Source organism: Coffea arabica, chromosome 3c (genome assembly GCF_036785885.1).
Source record: "Coffea arabica cultivar ET-39 chromosome 3c, Coffea Arabica ET-39 HiFi, whole genome shotgun sequence".
Lineage (NCBI taxonomy): Eukaryota > Viridiplantae > Streptophyta > Magnoliopsida > Gentianales > Rubiaceae > Coffea > Coffea arabica.
This window is the reverse complement of record NC_092314.1, coordinates 6,686,149-6,706,474: the sequence shown is the minus strand read 5'-3', so window position 1 is coordinate 6,706,474 and position 20,326 is coordinate 6,686,149. Positions and strand designations below refer to the sequence as shown.

The window sequence follows — 20,326 nt, the reverse complement described above, 5'->3', positions numbered from 1 at the left end:
TAAGGGGTAGAATATGTATATTTGTTAAAAATTATGTATAAAATTTTTTTTTAGTTCCAATAAGTCATTTCCGTTAAATTTAATGGATTCCGTCACCTTTATAATTTAGTTCAAAGTACGAAGTGTCGTGTCGTATATTTTGAAACTATGAGGGAAGGGGGTTTCTGTACATTAGATTTACCACATAGGACTTTTTTATAGTTTACCCAATTTAATTAGACCATATTTGTCACTTTTAAATTTTCAGCATTATCATCGCGCAATCACTTACAAGCAAATCTTATATATACTCACAATGTATATATTATCACAATTCAATTTTATCTATAAATTTTATATCATGCAATCACGTAAGTGAATTTTATATCACTTACGAGCAAATCTATGACATATATGTAAAAGTTAAATTTTAAATTCAAATTTTGTATAATTGTCATTCATCCAACATTGATAGTATACACACTGTCAATGTATGAAAGATTAATCCATCACTTAATTATACTTTTATCATCTGATTAACATGTTGCCTATGTATTGTCAACCAATACCACAACTAACTTTCACCAATAACCAACCACAAACATTATAATTACCAAATTCATTAAAATAATATTAAAAAGCTTTTAAGAGATCAAAGTTTTTTTTGTTTATTAAAATTTTATACCAATTTCTTCCATATAAAAAGTGATTGTTTAAATTGTACATAGATTGAGTGTACCCTTTATCACTAGTAATACTAATGGTATTTGTACTAATGTATACATGCTTGAAATCAAATATTCGTATTGATTAAACTATATAGTGATACAGTTAAGAATATTTTTAATAGGTGTAAATACAAAAATATAACTGCTCATTGTCTATTCTAAAAGTAGGACAATAAACAATCTTCACATTAAAAGTATTCCATATATTTTCATGGATAAAATAATACAAGATGACATGCCCGAACTTACTAATGAATGAATAATTTTCTTTCAAATAACAAAAAAACTTTTTACAATTGGTACTCCCGAACTTGAACATATTTTTAGGCAAAAGGAGATAAAAATTTATGATTAAGTGACAAAATCACCTCCACTTTATTATAAAATGATATCACAATAATATTAAAACTAAATCATCACTAACAAACCATTATGAAGAAAATAAGTTTAAAAGTTGTAATTTAAATCAATACATGACATACATCCAAATTTTGGAAGAAATACAATTCCTGTTTGTGGCGACCCCACTTCCCCCTGAGGCGAACCAAAGGGTTGGCGGGCCGTCTGTCCATCTCTCGCCAGGACTCACGCAAGCAATCTAACCCAAAACCTTTCGAAGAATAAACTAATCTATTACAAAACAATTTTTCCCGAATAGAATCATATCTAAAGCCACATTAACTTCAGAGATAGCAGTGATAAAAATAACCAGTCGAGGCCCTTAAACGACCTACGAGCTACGTACCGAAGTATAAGTCGTACCCAACCAGATAGATAAATACATAAATCCCTAATACAAGCTTACAAGCCAAGTAATCGAATTAGGATTTACACATTTTCCAACTTCAAGTGGCAACCCAAAAAGGAAAATACATTATCCCAAGTAACACATTACAGCCCACAGAATAAGTATTAGTGTTCAAATACAATCCAAAAAGGAAAACATAAATAGGCATCCATCTTTCAGTTTCCAGAACCTGTTAAGGAAAACAATAAACGTGGGGTGAGCTAAATCTCAGTGGTGCCCCAAAACATGCAATCACATAATTTCAAACAGCGATTAATAACTGAACAAATTTAAACAGTTAGGAAAGCGTATAACAGCACAAGGTAGGATACGTGGGCTCTCAGGAGCCATTTTCCTCGCTTGATCACCATTTATCGTAGTTGACCCTCCGTCAACTCTCACTACTTATAATCCATGTAGAGTGTCTCATTTTGATACCTAACCCGTCACCATTCATACCCCTGTCCCGGGCCCGCTCACCGACTAAGGATGTAGTATACTCGAGATATACCCGTCATGGTAGTTGGATACAGAAGCCGAGAGATTCACCCAACGACGCAACTACATTTAGATTTATGGTAGTTGGATACAGAAGCCGAAGCCGAGGGATTCACCCAACGACGCAACTACATTTAGATTTATGGTAGTTGGATACAGAAGCCGAGAGATTCACCCAACGACGCAACTACATTTATGGATTCAGGAGAAAAATGTTTTGCACAAGTCACCACTCGAACGGCTAGTGCGATAAAGTACACACAGCTCACTTCGATGGATCAGAAACCAATTTTTCAAATTATCACATATCAAGTCAAGAAGGTACTTTAAGCAGGTAAGCATAGAACAGGCAGGGACACTCACCCAAAAGTGAAGTTCAGAGTTCAATCTGGGATTCAAAATTCCACGTCCTCGCTATACCCTAGAAATCCAGAATTTAAAACTATAAGTGTTGTTGTACGGTTCTTGGTTTATAAATACAAAGTTATCTGGTATAGAACTAGTTCATCTACTCCAAATAAATTAACAATTTCCCTAGAGTTAAACTAGTGAAAGTGATGAAATACTTCATAGGATTTCTTTCTTTCTGGAGGTGCAAACCAGAACCAATTTGCTTTGAATAAGATTTCTTGCCAAACAAGTTTTCTGCGTCTTTTATTTAAAATTATTAAAATCAAGTTTGACCTTTAATGTACAAATATAACATTTTCAATTTCTATTCAAGTTATTGGTTTATAAGTATAAAAGATTCTCTAGTTTATAAATGGTTTATTCTCTCGAAATAATTCGACAATCCACTAAGGATTAAGGGTTAGTAAAAGTAGGAAATGTTTTACATGGCTTTCCTTTAAATACTTTTCTTTATAAGAGTGCGGCTAGTATTATTTTATTTAAAGTAAGTTTTCTTGCCGAGTAAGTTTCTGCTGGTTTTAGTTAAAGTCACTAAAATCTTGTATTTTTGAAAATGTTCCTCTAAACAACTAGCTAGGGCCTATTTAAAGGAAATGAAATAAATCGAGACTTAGGTCTTAGGAACTAGTGAAATCATTTTCTAAAAGTAATAAAGCTAGTTTAAGCTTAAAGAAGAAATATCGAGTTGACAAGGTTTAGAAAATCCCTACATGTAATTTCTAACTTTAACACACTGTGCTAAGTTTTATCGTACCATACTAGAGCGAGGATATATTTAAATGGCTGGCTTAAAATTTTCTCAAGTTTACCAGACCAAAACGGATTCCTTGCCATTCCGATTCACACACACATGTAATATTTTCAGATTCGTCAATATATCAAACTCACATTTCAAATAGAAGTCTCACTAGGGTTTCATCAATCATTAGCCCTAGGTTTCAGCAGATTCATTTCAGATTAAGACTAAATTAAACGACCAAGGCTTCGTCAATCATTAGCACTTGATTTTTGGCAAATCTCAAATCACATCTCACTTAATTACAATTACGTAAGGTCTTCAAGCAATTCCAGCAATTTAATTTCCTCACTTTAACATTTATATAAAAATCATTCAAATGGTCAAGGGCTTCGTCAATCATTAGCCCTTAGCACCCAACAAGTAATTCTCATAGCAACAAGGCTAACATTTCAAATGTTTAAATTTACTAACAGGTATTTAAAGTCAAGGACCAAATTTTCAACAGCTTCATACTCAAGTAATTGTTCCACAGCCAGGAAATTCCAACCATACTATCACCTTGTCACCCCAAAATTCAAATACATGACCATTTCAAGGTATTATAAAGTGAATTCAACAATAATATAATTTTTCACAGCCCCAAAATCTATAAGGAAATCAATAAGAAATTCTTTATCAGACTTGACTAAGGCTGGAAAATTTTCCAGGTTTGCACTTCATCATTGCGATTCAAACTTTCAAAATATCCACTGTTTTCATAGTTAAACAACTTATATATCTTAAAATACACATTTTTCATGCATTTCGAAACCATTATACTCCAAGAAAATCCAAAAATCAAGTTAAGATTTCCAATCCAAGTCTCTCGGTTACTAATAACATTTCCAGCATTTACATTCCGACATTTTTGGTCCAAATCTTCCAATATGACAAATGTTTCATAGCTAAACACTCTCACAGCTTTTAAACAACATAATTCGGCACTTCCAAACATTAAGCTCCAAGGAAAAATAAAATAAAAATCCAGAATCCAATTAAAATTTCCAAAACAACTGAAGAATCCCTGCTCAAGCCTCTCGGCTATCGACACTTTTCCAGCACTTAGAGGTTTATAAATCCAACTTTTTCTTAGCTAAAACATGGTTTTAGGTTCTCAAATTTGTCGTGCATCAACTTGTCCAACCAATTACCATTTCCAGATCACAATTAAATTCAAACAACAATCATAAACCTCAAAGTTTCCAGGTTCAAACTCACGGTAGTTCACAAAAGTTTTCCAGCAATTGTGTGTTCTTATTACAACTTTTTCCTTGGCTAAAACAGAGTATTAAGGTCTCAAATTCAACATGCCATCACTTAACTAGTTTGTTAACATTTCTAGCTCAGGAATTAAATTCAATTAACAACGAAAATCATCCAAGATTTCCAGAAATCTTCCAACAAGCCACGGATGATCATGCATGTAGCAGATTTCTATCTCATTTTATTTTTCTGGTTTAAACCCATTAATTAACTACATGCAAGGCTCAATTATCTTGTTATTATCTAATTAGTTATGGTTATAAGCTTAAAGCAACAAGATTAAACCAAATGAAGCTACATTATTCAGGACAAACTCTCGGCAGAAATTCTCCATCGAAACAGAATTTCCTAAGCTCCTTAATTCATCAATCAGCTACATAGAATTAACATGCAAGGTCCTAGACATCTTAATCATCAAGTTTTCACTCGGCTAATTACACTTGGGTGCTCAGATTGTCACAGGAAAACAGAAATAGAGCTGCATTTCCAAAATCAGTTCCTCGGCAGAAATGTTTAGCCCAAAACAGAATTTTTCCACAGCTTTGAGTTCATCATCTGATTGCACAAGTTTAACACATGCAAGGCCATAAACAATTTAATCTACCTCTGATCAACACATCTCAGCCCAGAAAATTACCTCAGTTTGGCTCAACACCCTCGGCTAGCTGCAAAAATGTTTCCCTCCTCTCGGCTGTCCAGAAATTGCCGTCCGCAACTCTCTCTCTCTGATTTCCTCTCTTCGATGATACCAAGGCAGGAGATGAAGTGAAATGGTATGGTGTTGTGGAATGTTGGAGTTGCTGAAATGGGAAACAAGTCGCGGATGAAGGGAAATGGGGTGTGAATGGAGACTGAAATGTAATCCGGCAGAATTGGAGATGTTTGTGTTTTAAAGTTGGCCAAGGAAGCTTTGCTCACTCACGGCTGAAAAGCAATTGAAATGAATATATTGTGGTGCCGTGGTTTAAGATGTGAAATGGAGGTAATGGTATTGTGGTGCCGTGGTTTAAGAGAAAGGATTGCATGTGTACGAGTAGGTTGCGTATCGAATTGGATAAAATATAATTGGTTGATAGTGCGGTGATTAGAATTCTTGTCAGAGGGTTCGTTTGGTTTGCATGGAATTGTAAGGGCATTTTAGTCTTTTCACTTTGCTCTCTAACCTCAACTTAATTTCTCAATTCTAACTTAATTCTAAAAAATTATCCCCAAGCGTGATTTAAACGCCTAATATACCCTAATATACCTAAACCATTTTTATCGAATAAATTATCGATTAAACTTGAATATTAAGGTTCCTAGTAATTCTTATATTATTTAGCGATTAACTTAGTTATTAGAATTTCCAATTATTTATTCTCAAGAAATAGAGTTAGTCTAACTCGAAATTTATCGATTTAGGAATATAAAGTCAAATGAAATAATAATTTAACCAAGGGTGTCAGTTTGCACATAAAAATTATTTTTACGCACTTATTGTGAAAACAAAGAAGGATAAAACTATAATTATCGAAATTTTCACGCCTTAAGTATGTTTAGTATATTAGTATCATATTTATCTAAAATTCATTGGTTTTCATCTTAACGCGGAAATTCCTATTAACATTTAACATTATTAACGATTAAAACTAGTTATCGGAAATCAAAGAATTTATTTTAAAGTAATAGAATTAATCCAACTCAAGAAATATTAATTTAGTATAGCAAAACCGAAAAATTCAATATTGGCACAATTATATTATTTATTACATAGAAATTATTTTTACACTTTTATTTCAAAACAATTAATTACAATACTAGAATTCAAAGAAATTAATTATTAGATCAATGAAATAGTTTACCATTGAAATATGAAGTTAATGTAACAAAACTAAGAAATTTAGTAGTCTAGCACAGTTCTTTTATTTTGCACCTAACGTTTATTTCTACGTACTTATTTAAAAACAATTGGACTTAGTGCTAAAATTTATTAAAAATTAAAATGCAAATAAAATATGCACTGATATTTATATGTCTATTTTCAGGGTTCTCACACTGTTTATAATGCTATGCATGTGTGTAGGATTGATCATTAATGCTTGGATCAAAACAAATTTGGTCCCTAGTTTTTCAAATCTTAAGCATATTTAGTAAATTGACGAAAAAATGATGATTAAAGATCAAAGTCAATTTGCCACTACTGAATAGTTTTGACTTTGCATTTTTTATGGCAATGCTTCGAATTTGGATCATCATGGTATCTTAGATTTTAAATAGTGATATTAACGGTTTCAAAGGAAAAGAAATGCAAATTAGATTGAAATTATGTCGAAAATGTGCAAAAGTTCAGGAAACTTATTTCTTTTTTTTTTTGTTTTGTGTATTCATCCCACTTGTTTCTCATAGACTTTTACTCTTGCATAACTGGTCCCAAATGTAACATAAAATATGTATGTATGGTTTTGCATTACGGAGAATTAATTGATAATGAATTCTATTTTTTTGTTACTCGTATTGATATTTAAACGCTCAATTAGATATCCATTCAAACTATAAAGAATATGAACTATAAGTAAATCAGATTTGTTTTATTTTTTCAATTTTAATAGATTATCAGTTGAATTTAAGATGAAATTAATATTTTGTATAATTGTTTGAATCATTCAATAAAATTCTTAAGGTAACCGGGAGGGGGGTAGGGGTGTGGTAAAATATTAAGGTAAACAAATAGCAAAGTAACTATTTTAAAACTTTCCATCAAAACTTTGGATTTAATAGACAAAAAAGTAAATAAATTGTGCCCCCACTAAGAGAGCAATTTAGCTCGAGTTCAAAGTATTTTAAATGTCTCTTGGTTATATTATATGTAGTTGACCTACTATAGTCTTTTTTTTTATGAAATATATTTAGATTGTTTTACTTTTTTGGTTCTATAGATAAATAATTCAAATTAGATAACATAGTGTCGTTAACCACTAGTACTCTATATAGAATAATATAGGCACAACATTATCATATAACCGAAAAAGTATATCTTCATTAAATAAGTTAAGATTGGATAATAATACACATTTGATATACAGAACAAAAATTAGGAGGTTGTAGTATAGGAAAAATTGAAATAGTATTTTATTGCTAAAATGATTTTGACTGTTAGTCAATGTTAAGTTCCATCAATTGTTCTAAATGTGCTTAAAATTATAAACTTTTTGGAGACCAAATTTTTTTATTGAAATATTATCATTTTAATATATAACTCAACATTCACATTCATAACCTGCCTTACCATGTGACGCCATTCTCAGCACACCTCTTTATCATTCTGGTTTGGATAGCCATTTTTCGCTGAAAAATGGTCTTATTTTCCGTGAACACATTCTCCTATTACTTTTTTACCTCACACACATCAAATCGTTACAGTAATTTTTCTAAAAAAATTCATGAAAAATACAATCCAAACACTTATAAAAGTGCTTCGTTTGTGGAAAAAAAACACTTATTTTGTGCTTCATTTTCAAGGTGAAATCAGCCTTGTCAGCTTTTGTCCTTTGGTTTCTTATCACGGTTTCATCTATAGTGGAAAGGAAATTAGGACAACACAGCACTGTGGGCCTGGGCAAAGAAAAGCTACTAAAAGTAGTGACCGGAACCGGATGGAGGAAGTTTCACAAGGTCAATTGTACTTTTAGGAGAAATAACATGTATGCCCCTCAACAACTTATGGGTATTTATATGCACCCAAAAATTATCATTAATTCGGGAGTAGCTCTCCATGCCTACTTGGCGGGAAACAAGTTGCAAAGAGCAGGAAGAGTTGGAAAAATTGGTCAGATGCAATAATCCTTGGGATATGTGAAAATGAAGGCATGTGTACCTCAATCTAAGTTTGTTTGTTTGGATTGCATTTGTCTAGATTTTTTATAGAAAAATTATTGTAGCGATTTGATATATGTGAGGTAAAAAAGTGATTGAGAAATGTGTCCAAAAACAAAAGTGTTATGACGGTTTAAATTTAATTGTTAGTTGACATAAATGAGTAATTATATACATAAATAATTGAAAGAAATCAATTTTATATACATTTTATTTTTTTATGTATACATATTTATTATAAATTTATTAAAGAATTTTGGTTTATAAAGTTATTGTAATTTAGTAGTTACAATATTTAGGGTAGTTATAAGTAGTTATATTTGCAAAATTTGATTAAGCAATTAGAGCAAAAATTAGTTTTTCTTTAAGGATAAAATTGAAAGTTTAAAAAATGACATAAAAAGTTTACACTAACTGCGATTCCTCTAACTCTATATATTGCAGAAACAGTGGCTTTTTGATTAGAATCAAAATTATAGATGAATTATTAGAAACATAATTAACATAGTGCTTCAAGAAACTAGAATCATGACACTATTGACATGGTAGATTTTAATTTAAATTTAGAAATTAGATAAGCAATCTTGTACATAACATGGTGACTTTCAAACCGATATCGAATTTGTAGATAAGTAATCATAAATATAATTAACATAGTACTCCAATAAACTAGAATTGAGATTGTAGATAAAATAATCATAAAGATAAATCACATAATACAAATGTTTCAAAGATTGAACGTTTCAACTATTGAAATAATTAGATGGTTATCAACTTAAATCCTAACTCTGCAACTAATTGTAGTGGACATGACAAACTATAAATCACAAATTTGATTAGTAATATAATGTCAAAATTTGAGACTTTTTTAATGAGTAATGGCTTCAAGATGTTTTTGGCCTGCGTATACTAGTACTGTTTTTGAATGGCACCATGGCTGAGAATTTAAATTGTTGACTAGATATATGGGGAAAAGTTTGCTGTGCTAGATACCCAAATAGAGAAATTGAACAAAAGAAAAAGATCCTTCATTATCTACCACCCTATGACAAAGTAATAACATGACGAGTTTGGTGTGCTGGATAAATTATCTACTTTGACCAACTCTTAAAGTGAAATGCTACCAATTGAAATGAAGAAAATAAATACAAGAAGAGAAAAAGAGATTCCCTGTTATCTGCCACCCCAGGACAAAAATCAAACTGTTGTAATTGTTAACATATTAAAGCCGGGTTAAAAATCATAGCACTAAACCCAATTTATCAATTTCAACTCACAACCAACCTAAAATTTTACAAGGATGGGCACCTATGTTAGATATTGCAAGGAGATAAACAGTATAACTCATCTTGCGAGGAAACAAATACTCCAACGGTTCCATTGAATGCATCATACTTTTCAATTTGAAATGTCCCAAGATGTTTGTCATATTAAGAAAGTTAAAGTACTTTTTAGTCTCTCTTTCCAATATAGTCCATCATTTTAATCATAAGTATGTTACCATTTAAATTCAAATTTTGAATTTATGAGGGTAAAATTGAAAAGAAAAGCACAAATATCACAATCACATAACTATTTTTAAAAAGTTGAATTTTCGAAACATGATAAAATAATTGCAATGGAGGGAGTACTAAGATTGAACCGACTTATCAATTTTAGCTTATAACCAACCTGAGACTTTACAACAAGTGACTGGCATTTTCGTTGATTTGAAAAAAATGTAAAAAGGTCGCCTTTTTCTTTTTTAATTTTTTTTGGGGAAATAATCACCTTTGAGGATAATTCAATCCCTTTCTATTTTTGCCTCGGCTATATTATTAGGACGTTCCAGACAAGAAACATGAGTTGAATGTGTATGGGACGATTATGCATTATGAAGAATGTAACAAGATAGGGGAAAAAAAATTAGGTATGAAATGGACCATTTTTTCAGAGTTTCCTCATTCCTGCTTCAAAATAACCGAAGTATTATTCCTTTTACAACAACTTTTTCATCACAAATCATAGGGAAAAAGGAAATTAGTTGAAGTAAACAGAAAGATTAAAATGCAGAAAAATGAGAAGTCACTTGTTCTTGTTCTTGTAATTAAAAAATTATAATTATTTATAATTATAAAAAAATGACTTGTTCTTGTTCTTAGCAAGATAATCCACGCCAACATTCATCATAGTAACATAAGCCCGGATGGTGACAAGCGAAGCATTAGCAGCTGCATCTTCCTTCACCTCATATTCAATTGTGAATTTGACCGTGCATGAGTTTTCGTCCTTTGCATTCTCAATCACTTCAATCCGAACTTGATAAAATGTGAATCGCATATCAAGAAACCCGCCTTCAATAAGCTCCGCTATTTTCACTCGTTTCTTATGGTCAACGACCTTAAATATTTCTTTGCAATACGTATTACCTAATAAATTTCATGATCAGCTTGTCAATTATAATTCGTACAGGGACAAGTCAACCGTAAGAGATTACATGGGCTAGAAAAAAAATAAGAGAAAAAGAAAAAGATTGTGAATTGCGAGAAAAGTTTTGTGAAAATACATGTATACTTGTTATACCTACGAGAATTTCTTGACCCGAAAATTTAAAAAAAAAAATGTACAATTGAGAAATTTCTACATGTATGTCATATGTGGTAAAGGAAAGTTTTTAATGCAAGTCAGATTATGTGTCATGAATTCGTACCCGCAAGCATAACTTTTTTTTTGGGATAAATTGCACTTAATTTCTTTGTGGATTCACAGATTGCCAGATAACTCCTTAGCATTTCTAAATATCTACATAAGCCCTCTATAGTTTTATTTAAAGTGAAAATTTGATGGAAAAAAGCATCCACAATGCCATTAATTAAAATATCAGTATTACCCTTACTTAAACACTAAATTAGATAACGATCTCATCACCTTACATAAAATCACAAGAGAATTATGTGGCTAAAAAATCATAAGGGGTAAAACGGATATTAACACAAATTATAAGGGATTAAGTGGATATTATGATTCCATTTGCTTTTCACTTTACATAAAATTACGAGGAGGTTATATGAATATTTTAAAACTTTAATGGGGTCATGTGGCAATATGAAAAACTATAAGGGGTCACGTATACATGGATGTGTGTGTTGATAGTGCATAAAACATAAATCCTCGAAGATTAGCAAGAAAAGTAGAGTACATTCTGGATTAATTACCAGGAAGGCTGAGTTTGATTACTGTACCAGCACCCCCATCGCCTTCTAATACCTCCATTTTATGAATTATATCACTGAGTTGATGAAAAGCAAGATGGCCAAGTTCAAGCGCTCCGAAAATCTTCCAAGCTTCATTTGCTGCCACCTTAATTTCAATCTCCTCAGATAGTCTCCCAAACATTTCTCTCTTATCTTTGCGTTTTTATGTGTGTTTTTGGTGGAGAAAACTTGCTATGTAATTGTTAAACTGATGTGCTATACATATAAAAGTAATCACACCTAATTTTGATCAATTCTTTAAGTGTTATGCTAATGACAAGAGAAAAAGAACAAAAAGAGAAAAACGATTCCTTCACCACAAGGCTAGGTCAAATAGCTCATCACATTTTCTTACACTTTCTTCTTTTCTTCTTGGAGGTTGCCGATTAGAGGGTTCGATAAATTGTGAGAATATTACTGTGCGCAACATTGAAGGGGTTTTGAATTTGGAGTATTTGTTTGTAGTGAACATTCATGTGCACATATACAAGGAATTAATGCCAAACAGTTCCTTTATTATTTTTTTTTTTTTGTGAGTCGTATGCTCATTGGCACATTTTGGTGAGCATATTCTTATTCGGCAAAGTTTAACCGTATAAATTAATTCCTAATGAATATTGATCAACTAGCCCACTTAAGATTATAATAAAGAGATTTTGTTTTTTGCCCAAATAAATTTCGGAATCTAGATTGGATAACAGTCTTAGTGTATAATTTTTGTCGATTACTTGAGGTATTCTCGAAGGTTACACCCGAACTTGTTGGATCCTTAAGACCATAAAAAAAAAATGGAAATGCTTAATTTTATTTTTGTTCATTTTTTTTACTGACTAATTTGTATATTTTAATTTCCAAGAATAGGTGGTGTTTTCTATGTAACAATGACATCTAATTGGGCCTTCTTTAGAAATTCTGTTGAAGTGTACAAGTGTGGATAAGAAAACTTACCCTTTTGATTAAGACCCAACATGACTTAAATTAATGACTAAAATCACTTTCATTAGAAAAGAAAAGAGAAAAACAAGAAAGAGGCGAGAAGTTTAACCTTCTTTTCTGTTGACACAAGTATGGTGATGTAATTTGTTTCAATATTAGTCTACTGGGACTGAATCTCGAACTTTCAAATTCACAAGTGTGAACTTTCAATCTTTTCATGCAGCTTGAAGTCAAAAGGCTAAGACGAAAAGCAAAAAAGAAAAAAAAAGAAAAAAAAAGAGAAAAGAATTAATTTGCAAATGTAATCGAGAATGGGCAAATGACCAACTGGAGGAAACTTGCACGAGTTGAGGTTCTTGTAAAGGCTTTCATCTCCTCGAGCTGGAGATTAGAAGTATGCAGTTAATTAATTGTAGTAGAGTGTATCAGAAACAGAGAAGAGCTAAACATATTTTGGCTGTCAAAACAATTATACCAATATAATTAATCTTTCAGTTCATGGGGAAAAAAAAAAAAAGAAGACATCATAATTATGTTACACTATCACGAGCACAAAATCATGCTTTATATCAATGCCACACGCGCATGGTGCACTTATTGCACCAAAGAAAGAAAATGATTAACATCTTCACCCTAAAATCAACAATAGACACATTGCTGGTTCTTTTTTTAAGAATTGACCTCTAAAATTTCACACTGCGTAAAGATCAATTGCTTGTATGGAATCCTCTTCCTTCCCTTTTCTCTATACAATAATGTTCTTGATATCATGGTTACCAAAATTTTTTAAAAAAAAAAGTTCTTGTTTTTATCGTGTCATCTCATGATTTAAAGTGACCTGGCAGTAAAAGTGGTGATCATGTATTAACTTTGCATTGATTCATATTTTTCACATCACTAGAATTTCTTGATGGTGGATTAGAGATTCACATGAAGTGCAGAATAGTATTTTTTTTTTTTCTCAAACGGTATTCTTGTTATACATATATGAACTTGATAATACAAGATCTTAGTTACATAAAGGGACATTAGTCCTATTATCCTCCTGTATACTCTCTTTGAGCCACAGGGGGAAACTTTGTTTCCAAATTACCTTGGAAACAAGTTTAGTTGCAAATTGTGCCATTTTATGAGCACTTCTATTTCCATCTCTACACACAAAAGAAAAAGTACAGTCTTGGAACATGTCCCTCAAATGTCTAATATCTTCTATGATCGTGCCAATTGGTGTTTCACCCAAGCCTATCTTGCATATTGTCTCAATGGCGGCTTTGCAATCAGTTTGCATTTCGATTCTTCGCCAGCCAGCTTCTCTAGCCATTAGCAGGCCTTGTCGAAGTGCATCTGCCTCTTCCATTTCCGCACCTGCACTGGTATACTTCTTGATGCCTCTTGCTTGGACAATGTTTCCCTCACAATCTCTCACAATCATTCCTAATCCAGCTCCTGCTGATTTAGTAGGAATCGCAGCATCAGTGTTTATCTTCATTACCCCTGTGTCTAGTGGTCTCCATTGGTGGTTTTGCATTTGGTGACTTGTTCCTGTCCTGTGCTTTTTTTCATTTTCCACCTGCTCCTCTTGAAACTCTAGCCATTCGTTCTTTGCAGTTTCCAGTATGGTCATGTACTCTCCACGTTTCCCTTCAAACTGTCGAGCATTCCTTGCCTTCCAAATTTGCCAGATGATGTTTGCTGTTAAGGTGATGTGGTCTTCACCTCTTTGTCTGCTCCTTGCCTCTAATATTCCTTCCCACCATCTCCAGAAATTTGATCTCCATTGCAATAATCCGTCCCATTGTATTGGGGCTAGCTTCCATATAGGTTCAGCATTATTGCAAAAGAACATCATGTGTTCCACTGTCTCTTCCCCCTCCCCACAGCATTTGCATAATGGCGAGCCTCTTCCTGTTCTTTTGTGTATCAGCGCATTTACAGGAATGCTGTTGTGTAGGCATCTCCATATGAAATGTTTTATCCTTGGCTTCATCTTTAATCCCCACAAGCTTTTCAACACTTTTCCTTTATGCTGTGCGTAGCTGGTTCCTTCCTCTCCATGAATTTCCTTGTTCCTTTCGTTGACCTCTTCCTTTTCTACTGCATATCCTGACTTCACAGTGTAAATTCCTGATTTTGAGTATTTCCAATAGACCGCATCCTTTCTAGGAAACAAACTTAGAGGCATTTGTAATATTTGTGAGGTTTCCTGCTCTGAGAACGTCTCCTCAATCAGCTTCTTATTCCATTCCCTCTCTATCAGCAAGTCTGCCACAGTTTGCAAGTTACAAGCTGGAGGTTTCTGAGTTGCAATTCTCCCATTTGGTGCTGCCATGATCCACTTACCCCTCCATATATTGATAGTAGTCCCATCTCCCACTCTCTTCCACATTCCTTTTTGTAGCACCAGTCCAGAGCTGTATATACTTTTCCACACCCATGATGCATTCTTCGGAGCTGCTCCATCCCAGTCTGTTTGCGCTATTTTATACTTTGCTCCTAGCACTCTGCTCACTAATAAGTCTGGTTGCATCAATATCCTCCAGAGTTGCTTTGCTAACAAAGCACTATTAAAGTATTCTAGATCTCTAAAGCCCAGACCCCCATTTCCCTTCACCTGTGTAATTTTCTCCCAACTTACCCATTGCATCTTCCTATCCTCTTCATTTTGGCCTCTCCAAAATTTTGCCATTTGACCACAGATTTCATTACAAAGTCCTTTAGGCAACCTACAGCATGACATTGTGTAATTTGGTAAAGCCATTACGACTGACTTAAGTAGTACCTCTTTTCCTGCATAGCTGAGTAGGTTGTGCTTCCATCCCTGCATTCTGGATTTTGCTTTATCAACAATGTAGGCGAAAACTTGCTTTTTTGATGCTGTTATCACCAGGGGAAGTCCCAAGTATTTGCCATTGTTTGCCTCCCTGATGTTGTTCATCATTTCACATGTCTGCCTCCTATGCTGTCTGCTACAATTTCTGCTAAAGAAAGCAACAGATTTGTCATAGTTAATGCACTGTCCTGAGGCTAGCTCATATTTTGCAAGTATCCTTTGCATGGCTCTAGCTTCCTGTGGGTGCGCTTTACAACAAAATAAAGAGTCATCAGCGAAGAATAAATGAGATAGCACTGGTCCATTTCTACTCAGTTTGAGGCCTGTAATCTGCCTATCTTCAATTGCCCTTGCCATGAGATTAGACAACCCTTCCGAGCAGAACAAGAAAAGATAGGGGGATAAGGGATCCCCCTGTCTAATACCCCTACTGGGTTTCACATACCCCACCCTTTCCCCATTAATGTTGAAAGAATAGGACACAGAGGACATACAACTCATAATCCATCTTACAAAAATAGGACAGAACCCCCCATTTTTAACATCATTCTGCCCACAAATTTCCATTCCACCCGGTCATAAGCCTTTGCCATGTCAAGCTTTAAGGTCATAAAAGCAGTATTACCCTTTCTTTTGCTTTTTAAAAAATGCATGATTTCATGGGCCAAAATGATGTTGTCAACAATCTGCCTTCCAGGAACGAAGGCAGATTGAGAAGAGCTGATGCACAAAGCGATAACTTTTTTCAGTCTATTGGCCAAAATTTTTGCTAAGATTCTATAAAGTACATTACAGAGGCTGATAGGCCTATAGTTTGCCAGAGCTATAGGGTTCTCAACCTTTGGGATGAGGGTTATGCTAGTCTCATTTATGCTCTTTAACAGGTGGCCATGGCTCAGAAAGCTTTGAATAGCAGACACCACATCTGTTTTAATATCATTCCAGTATCTTTGAAAAAATAAGGGTGTCATACCATCAGGTCCAGGTGCTTTATTTGGGTGCATGGAGAACACGGCTACTCTCACCTCAGCTTCCTCCACAGGTTGTATCAAAGTCTGATTTAGTCTGCTAGTAATTGATACAGGCACCCCTTCCAGCACTTCTTCCATGTCTCGTGGCTGAGATGTGGTGTATAGGTCTTCATAATACCTGCAAATCTCCTGGATAATTTGTTGATTATCTGAACACCATTCTCCATTTCCTTTCTGCAAACTTGTTATCTGATTCCGTTTCCTTCTTGCCTTCACACAAGCATGAAAATAGGCTGTATTCTTGTCCCCTTCCTTTAGCCATTTGCTCCTTGCCTTTTGTGCCCAGAATATTTCCTCAGCCTTATAGGCACTACTCAACTTTAGTTTCAATTCAGCCATTTCCCTACTTTTCCCTTGAGCTGCAGATTCTTTTAGCTCTTGTATCTTCCTTTTAATCTCATTAATCTGTATAGCTGCATTTTTTTTATTCAGTCTATTCCAACTTATAAGAGCTATCCGACACTCTCTAATTTTCCTAGTAATCTTGAACATTTTTGAGCCCACCTGTGGTCTTGCCCAGGCCTGCCTCACTACCCCTAAGTGCAGAATAGTATGACCAAGGTTAAAAGGTAATAAGGAAAGGTAATAAGGAAAGGTAATAAGGAAAGCCAAAGTGTACTTGGCTAATTAGAATTGCGATTTTAACTGTATATAATACATAAGCGGGACAAAAGAAGACGCGCAGAGAATACTCATTCACAAAAAATATAATGGGATTGGGGATCAGATGGAAATGGACATGTCTGACTCGGTCACCAATTCGATTGCACATATTTTATCATTAATCATGCATAAACAATTTGTACCTTGGCATCATATATATGAATGTTGAAAGAAGTACAAATTCTAAATGTACAAAAAAAAAAGTTTGGTTATACCATGTATATATTATATAACAATACGTGGAGATGGACTATTATCAATCACTTATCATCAAATAAGGAAACATATACTTTTTATTATTATTGGATGACGAATAATTGATACTAGTGTATCTTGTGACGCATGATATATTATTCAATACGTTTTTTGAAAATAGTGTAAGTGCATGGCACCATAATAAACATGGAATCTCATGAAAAGTTTTCCTAATTAGATAATAGAATAATGTTATTCTTATTTTTTCCCCCATTGATTCACTATTTCACTGGACTAGTGTAATGAGTATGAAAGCAAAAAGAGAACAAGTGATAGTGGAGACGAAGCATGAGAAAATGATTATCCCTAGTTCTGTATCCTTTCTTCTTTTCCAGGCTCACAAAATCCCACCAAAAACCGCACCCGCATGCTTCAAAATTTTCAACCCACTATCTGCTCTACGTGCAGAATATGAACCTAATCAAACCTTTTGGAATTTGCTGAAAGTGAAGACAAAGCATTACGCATATACATCAATCTTCTTAGCCACTTCATTTTCCATTTGATCCTATGAGCTAAGTCAATGAAAATTTCTTTCACACTATCAAGATTTTAAATACCATTTTCTTTTTTTTTTCTCTTTTCTCCACTCCTGGCGGCCTCAGGGCATAACAGGTGCACATCTTTAGTGTGCTCATGCTACGTAGCAGCGAGGAATTCCGACAGCAAAGACGACGAAGGTGTTAGGAGAAGTGGCACCAGCAACAATCACAGGAAGCATAGATCATTAGAGAAGAAATAAGGGTTTTTTCACGAATTTTGTTTTGATGAGGAATCACAAGTTGAAGTCAAGAACAGTGGAGGCGTCGCGTGTGACATAGGTGGGTCTGATGCATCTCAAGAGCTTAATGAACCCATGCCTCTTAAGAGTAATCTGAAGAAAGCGACTGAACCTTTAGAATTTAGTCAGCAGCTAAGGATAGGGTCGAGGAAAGTTAACTGGCCGGACGCCCATGGCAAAGATATTGCTCATGTTCAAGAGTTTGAGCCAAGGTACGTTAACAGAAGTTCCTTCATCTCTCCAAGTGTCCTCACTGCCCCCCCCCCCTCCGGCCTAACAACAAAAAAAAAAAAAAAAAAGAGAAAGAAAGCCCCAATGGTGTTCTTATTTTTTTGAAAAAATTTGGAGTGAAATAAGTGTTTAACACTATAAATTCTATAATACTATCAAAATTTGCATGATGTGATCTAGGAAAAAATATTAGAGTTTTGAGGAGCAAAAATGTCCTAAACTAATGCATTAACAATCATATGGAGCTCTTGAATTAACGAAAAAGTAAAGAGGAAAACAAGAATGCTGGTTGGTTGCTATAAATGAAGCCTACTTTTACCTTTTCTATATCTAAAAAAACTAATATTTGAAGCTAATTAGATTGCAAACTTATCTTTTGTTGGAGGAAAAAATGGGTAGTATTTTGGGCAGCATTTGACTATGTTTTCGTGATTCTTATGGCTGTTTTTTTTTCTTCTGAATGTTGATTGTCGTAGTGTGTCAGAGGATGGAGAATTAGAGGGTGTACAAAATTCTTGCATCTGTGTAATACAATGATAATGGTAAGTATAATTGCTTCTTGAAAGCTAACCTTGATCACTTTGCAAACGTGTAAATGATCTCTTTTACTGTTTTGATAACATTGCACGGTAATGTTTTGAAATTTTAGACAGTTGTGGAAAATGCTTTTTTTTTCCCCCTATGTATGTGGGGGTTGAAGAATATATAGGGCTGCTGCAGACTATGGCGGCTTGGAAATTGACTATGGCTGAAGCCCCAAAATTGACCACAAGTATAAGCAGTACATAAGGGTCGCTTCCAGCGCCTAAAACTTTTGAATGCTGACTCAATGACCCAAAATTGGGATACATCTAGAGGAAATTGAGCATAAATTTCCAATGACAAAATTGTTTCTATGATGTATTTTGACAAAAACAACAGTATACATGTCAACATTTATAGGGTGATGTAATTGGAGTTCTACCTTTGCATTGTATAGAGCGAACATTTGATAATGGATTGACTATTTTTGGCGGGTTTCATTAGTATATACATACAGTTTCATGTATTCATTTCTCTTTTGACATAGTGAATATGTCAAACTCAACGGTCTAAAAGCACCTATAATATTTTGGGATAGCAGAGTTTTTAGAATATATTTTGGAATATTTTTAGAAAAATATTTTGAGATATTTAAGAGTAGAAGAGTTTCTAAAATCTTAAAAAAAATTAAACTAATTTTTAGATTATCTTTTAGAATACTTTTTAAAAATTTTTATTGTATTTGAAAAATTAATTTTTGAAAAACACCCAAAAAACAGAGGATCCAAACAGAGCATTTTTCAATTCATTAAGTTCTTAGATTTGTTCGAATGACTTACTAGGGAACAAGAATGGAAATGATTGTGGAGACAAAAAAAGTGTCATTATCACTCTGTATGCAATGCTTTTTTTCAAGAAGACAGAGTTGCTAGTGATGTCGCTTCATTTTCACATTAGAGAGAAAGGCATGTGATTTGGATGTGTATATTTGCTTCTTGATGGGAAAACTTCAGTTAATTTCTCTAATAAATTACCACTTTCTACAACTAATATACAGGCATAATAGTAGTTTTGCTTCATACTTATGATCTTATTAATCAAAATAATTAATTATTTAGCTTACCACTCACTGTATTACAAAACCTTAATATTTGTCTTTAAGAACTAACTTAATAAGTTGGAACATTATTAGTCAGGTAATTGAGAAATTTTTTATTCAACTCTCAAACTTTTCTCTTTTCCCTTCCATTTTGTAAGATTCCGAGCCTACTGTGAAAGAAAAAAAAAGTCCTATTATCCTTATTCAACAATTTTTTTTAATTAGTTATGCATATAGTATTTAAGATCTATGTTCATTGCGAGATATTTGTACAATTAAAAAAGAAGGGACCAACAATGATTGATATAAGTGCGAACCAGTAGCAATCTCTTAAGTTAACATGACTTCATAGATATATTGTGGAAGAAAAGGTGGTAATTATTAAGAGTTAATTCTTAACATAATATTTGTTTATTTTTTACTTCTGAAAAATGAAAACTTAAACATCA

The 20,326-nt window shown here is 33.5% G+C and overlaps 1 protein-coding gene and 2 long non-coding RNA genes across 3 annotated transcripts; 1 reads left to right on the top strand and 2 right to left on the bottom strand.

The window, feature by feature from the left end:
- Nucleotides 1-1,137: 1,137 nt before the first annotated feature.
- On the bottom strand, nucleotides 1,138-5,407 carry LOC113733725 (uncharacterized). The gene is made up of 3 exons (XR_003459125.2): nucleotides 5,082-5,407; nucleotides 2,356-2,413; nucleotides 1,138-1,684 (listed from the first exon to the last, which is right to left on the bottom strand). It is a non-coding gene; the product is annotated as an uncharacterized lncRNA (long non-coding RNA).
- Nucleotides 5,408-10,201: 4,794 nt separating this feature from the next.
- On the bottom strand, nucleotides 10,202-11,725 carry LOC113735468 (norbelladine synthase-like). Its single transcript, XM_027262471.2, has 2 exons — nucleotides 11,491-11,725; nucleotides 10,202-10,704 (listed from the first exon to the last, which is right to left on the bottom strand). The coding sequence occupies exons 1-2, from the start codon at nucleotides 11,669-11,671 to the stop codon at nucleotides 10,397-10,399; spliced, it is 489 nt and encodes a 162-aa protein (XP_027118272.1). The 5' UTR covers nucleotides 11,672-11,725; the 3' UTR covers nucleotides 10,202-10,396.
- Nucleotides 11,726-17,655: 5,930 nt separating this feature from the next.
- On the top strand, nucleotides 17,656-19,278 carry LOC113733687 (uncharacterized). The gene is made up of 2 exons (XR_003459111.2): nucleotides 17,656-18,237; nucleotides 18,733-19,278. It is a non-coding gene; the product is annotated as an uncharacterized lncRNA (long non-coding RNA).
- Nucleotides 19,279-20,326: the final 1,048 nt, after the last annotated feature.

Excerpts from the sequence above, each read along its gene's own strand:
- LOC113735468 (XM_027262471.2), bottom strand. The coding sequence starts at position 11,671 with ATGTTTGGGAGACTATCTGAGGAGATTGAAATTAAGGTGGCAGCAAAT. Across the intron at positions 10,705-11,490 it reads AATCAAACTCAGCCTTCCTG|GTAATACGTATTGCAAAGAA; the intron begins GTAATTAATCCA and ends GAAATTTATTAG.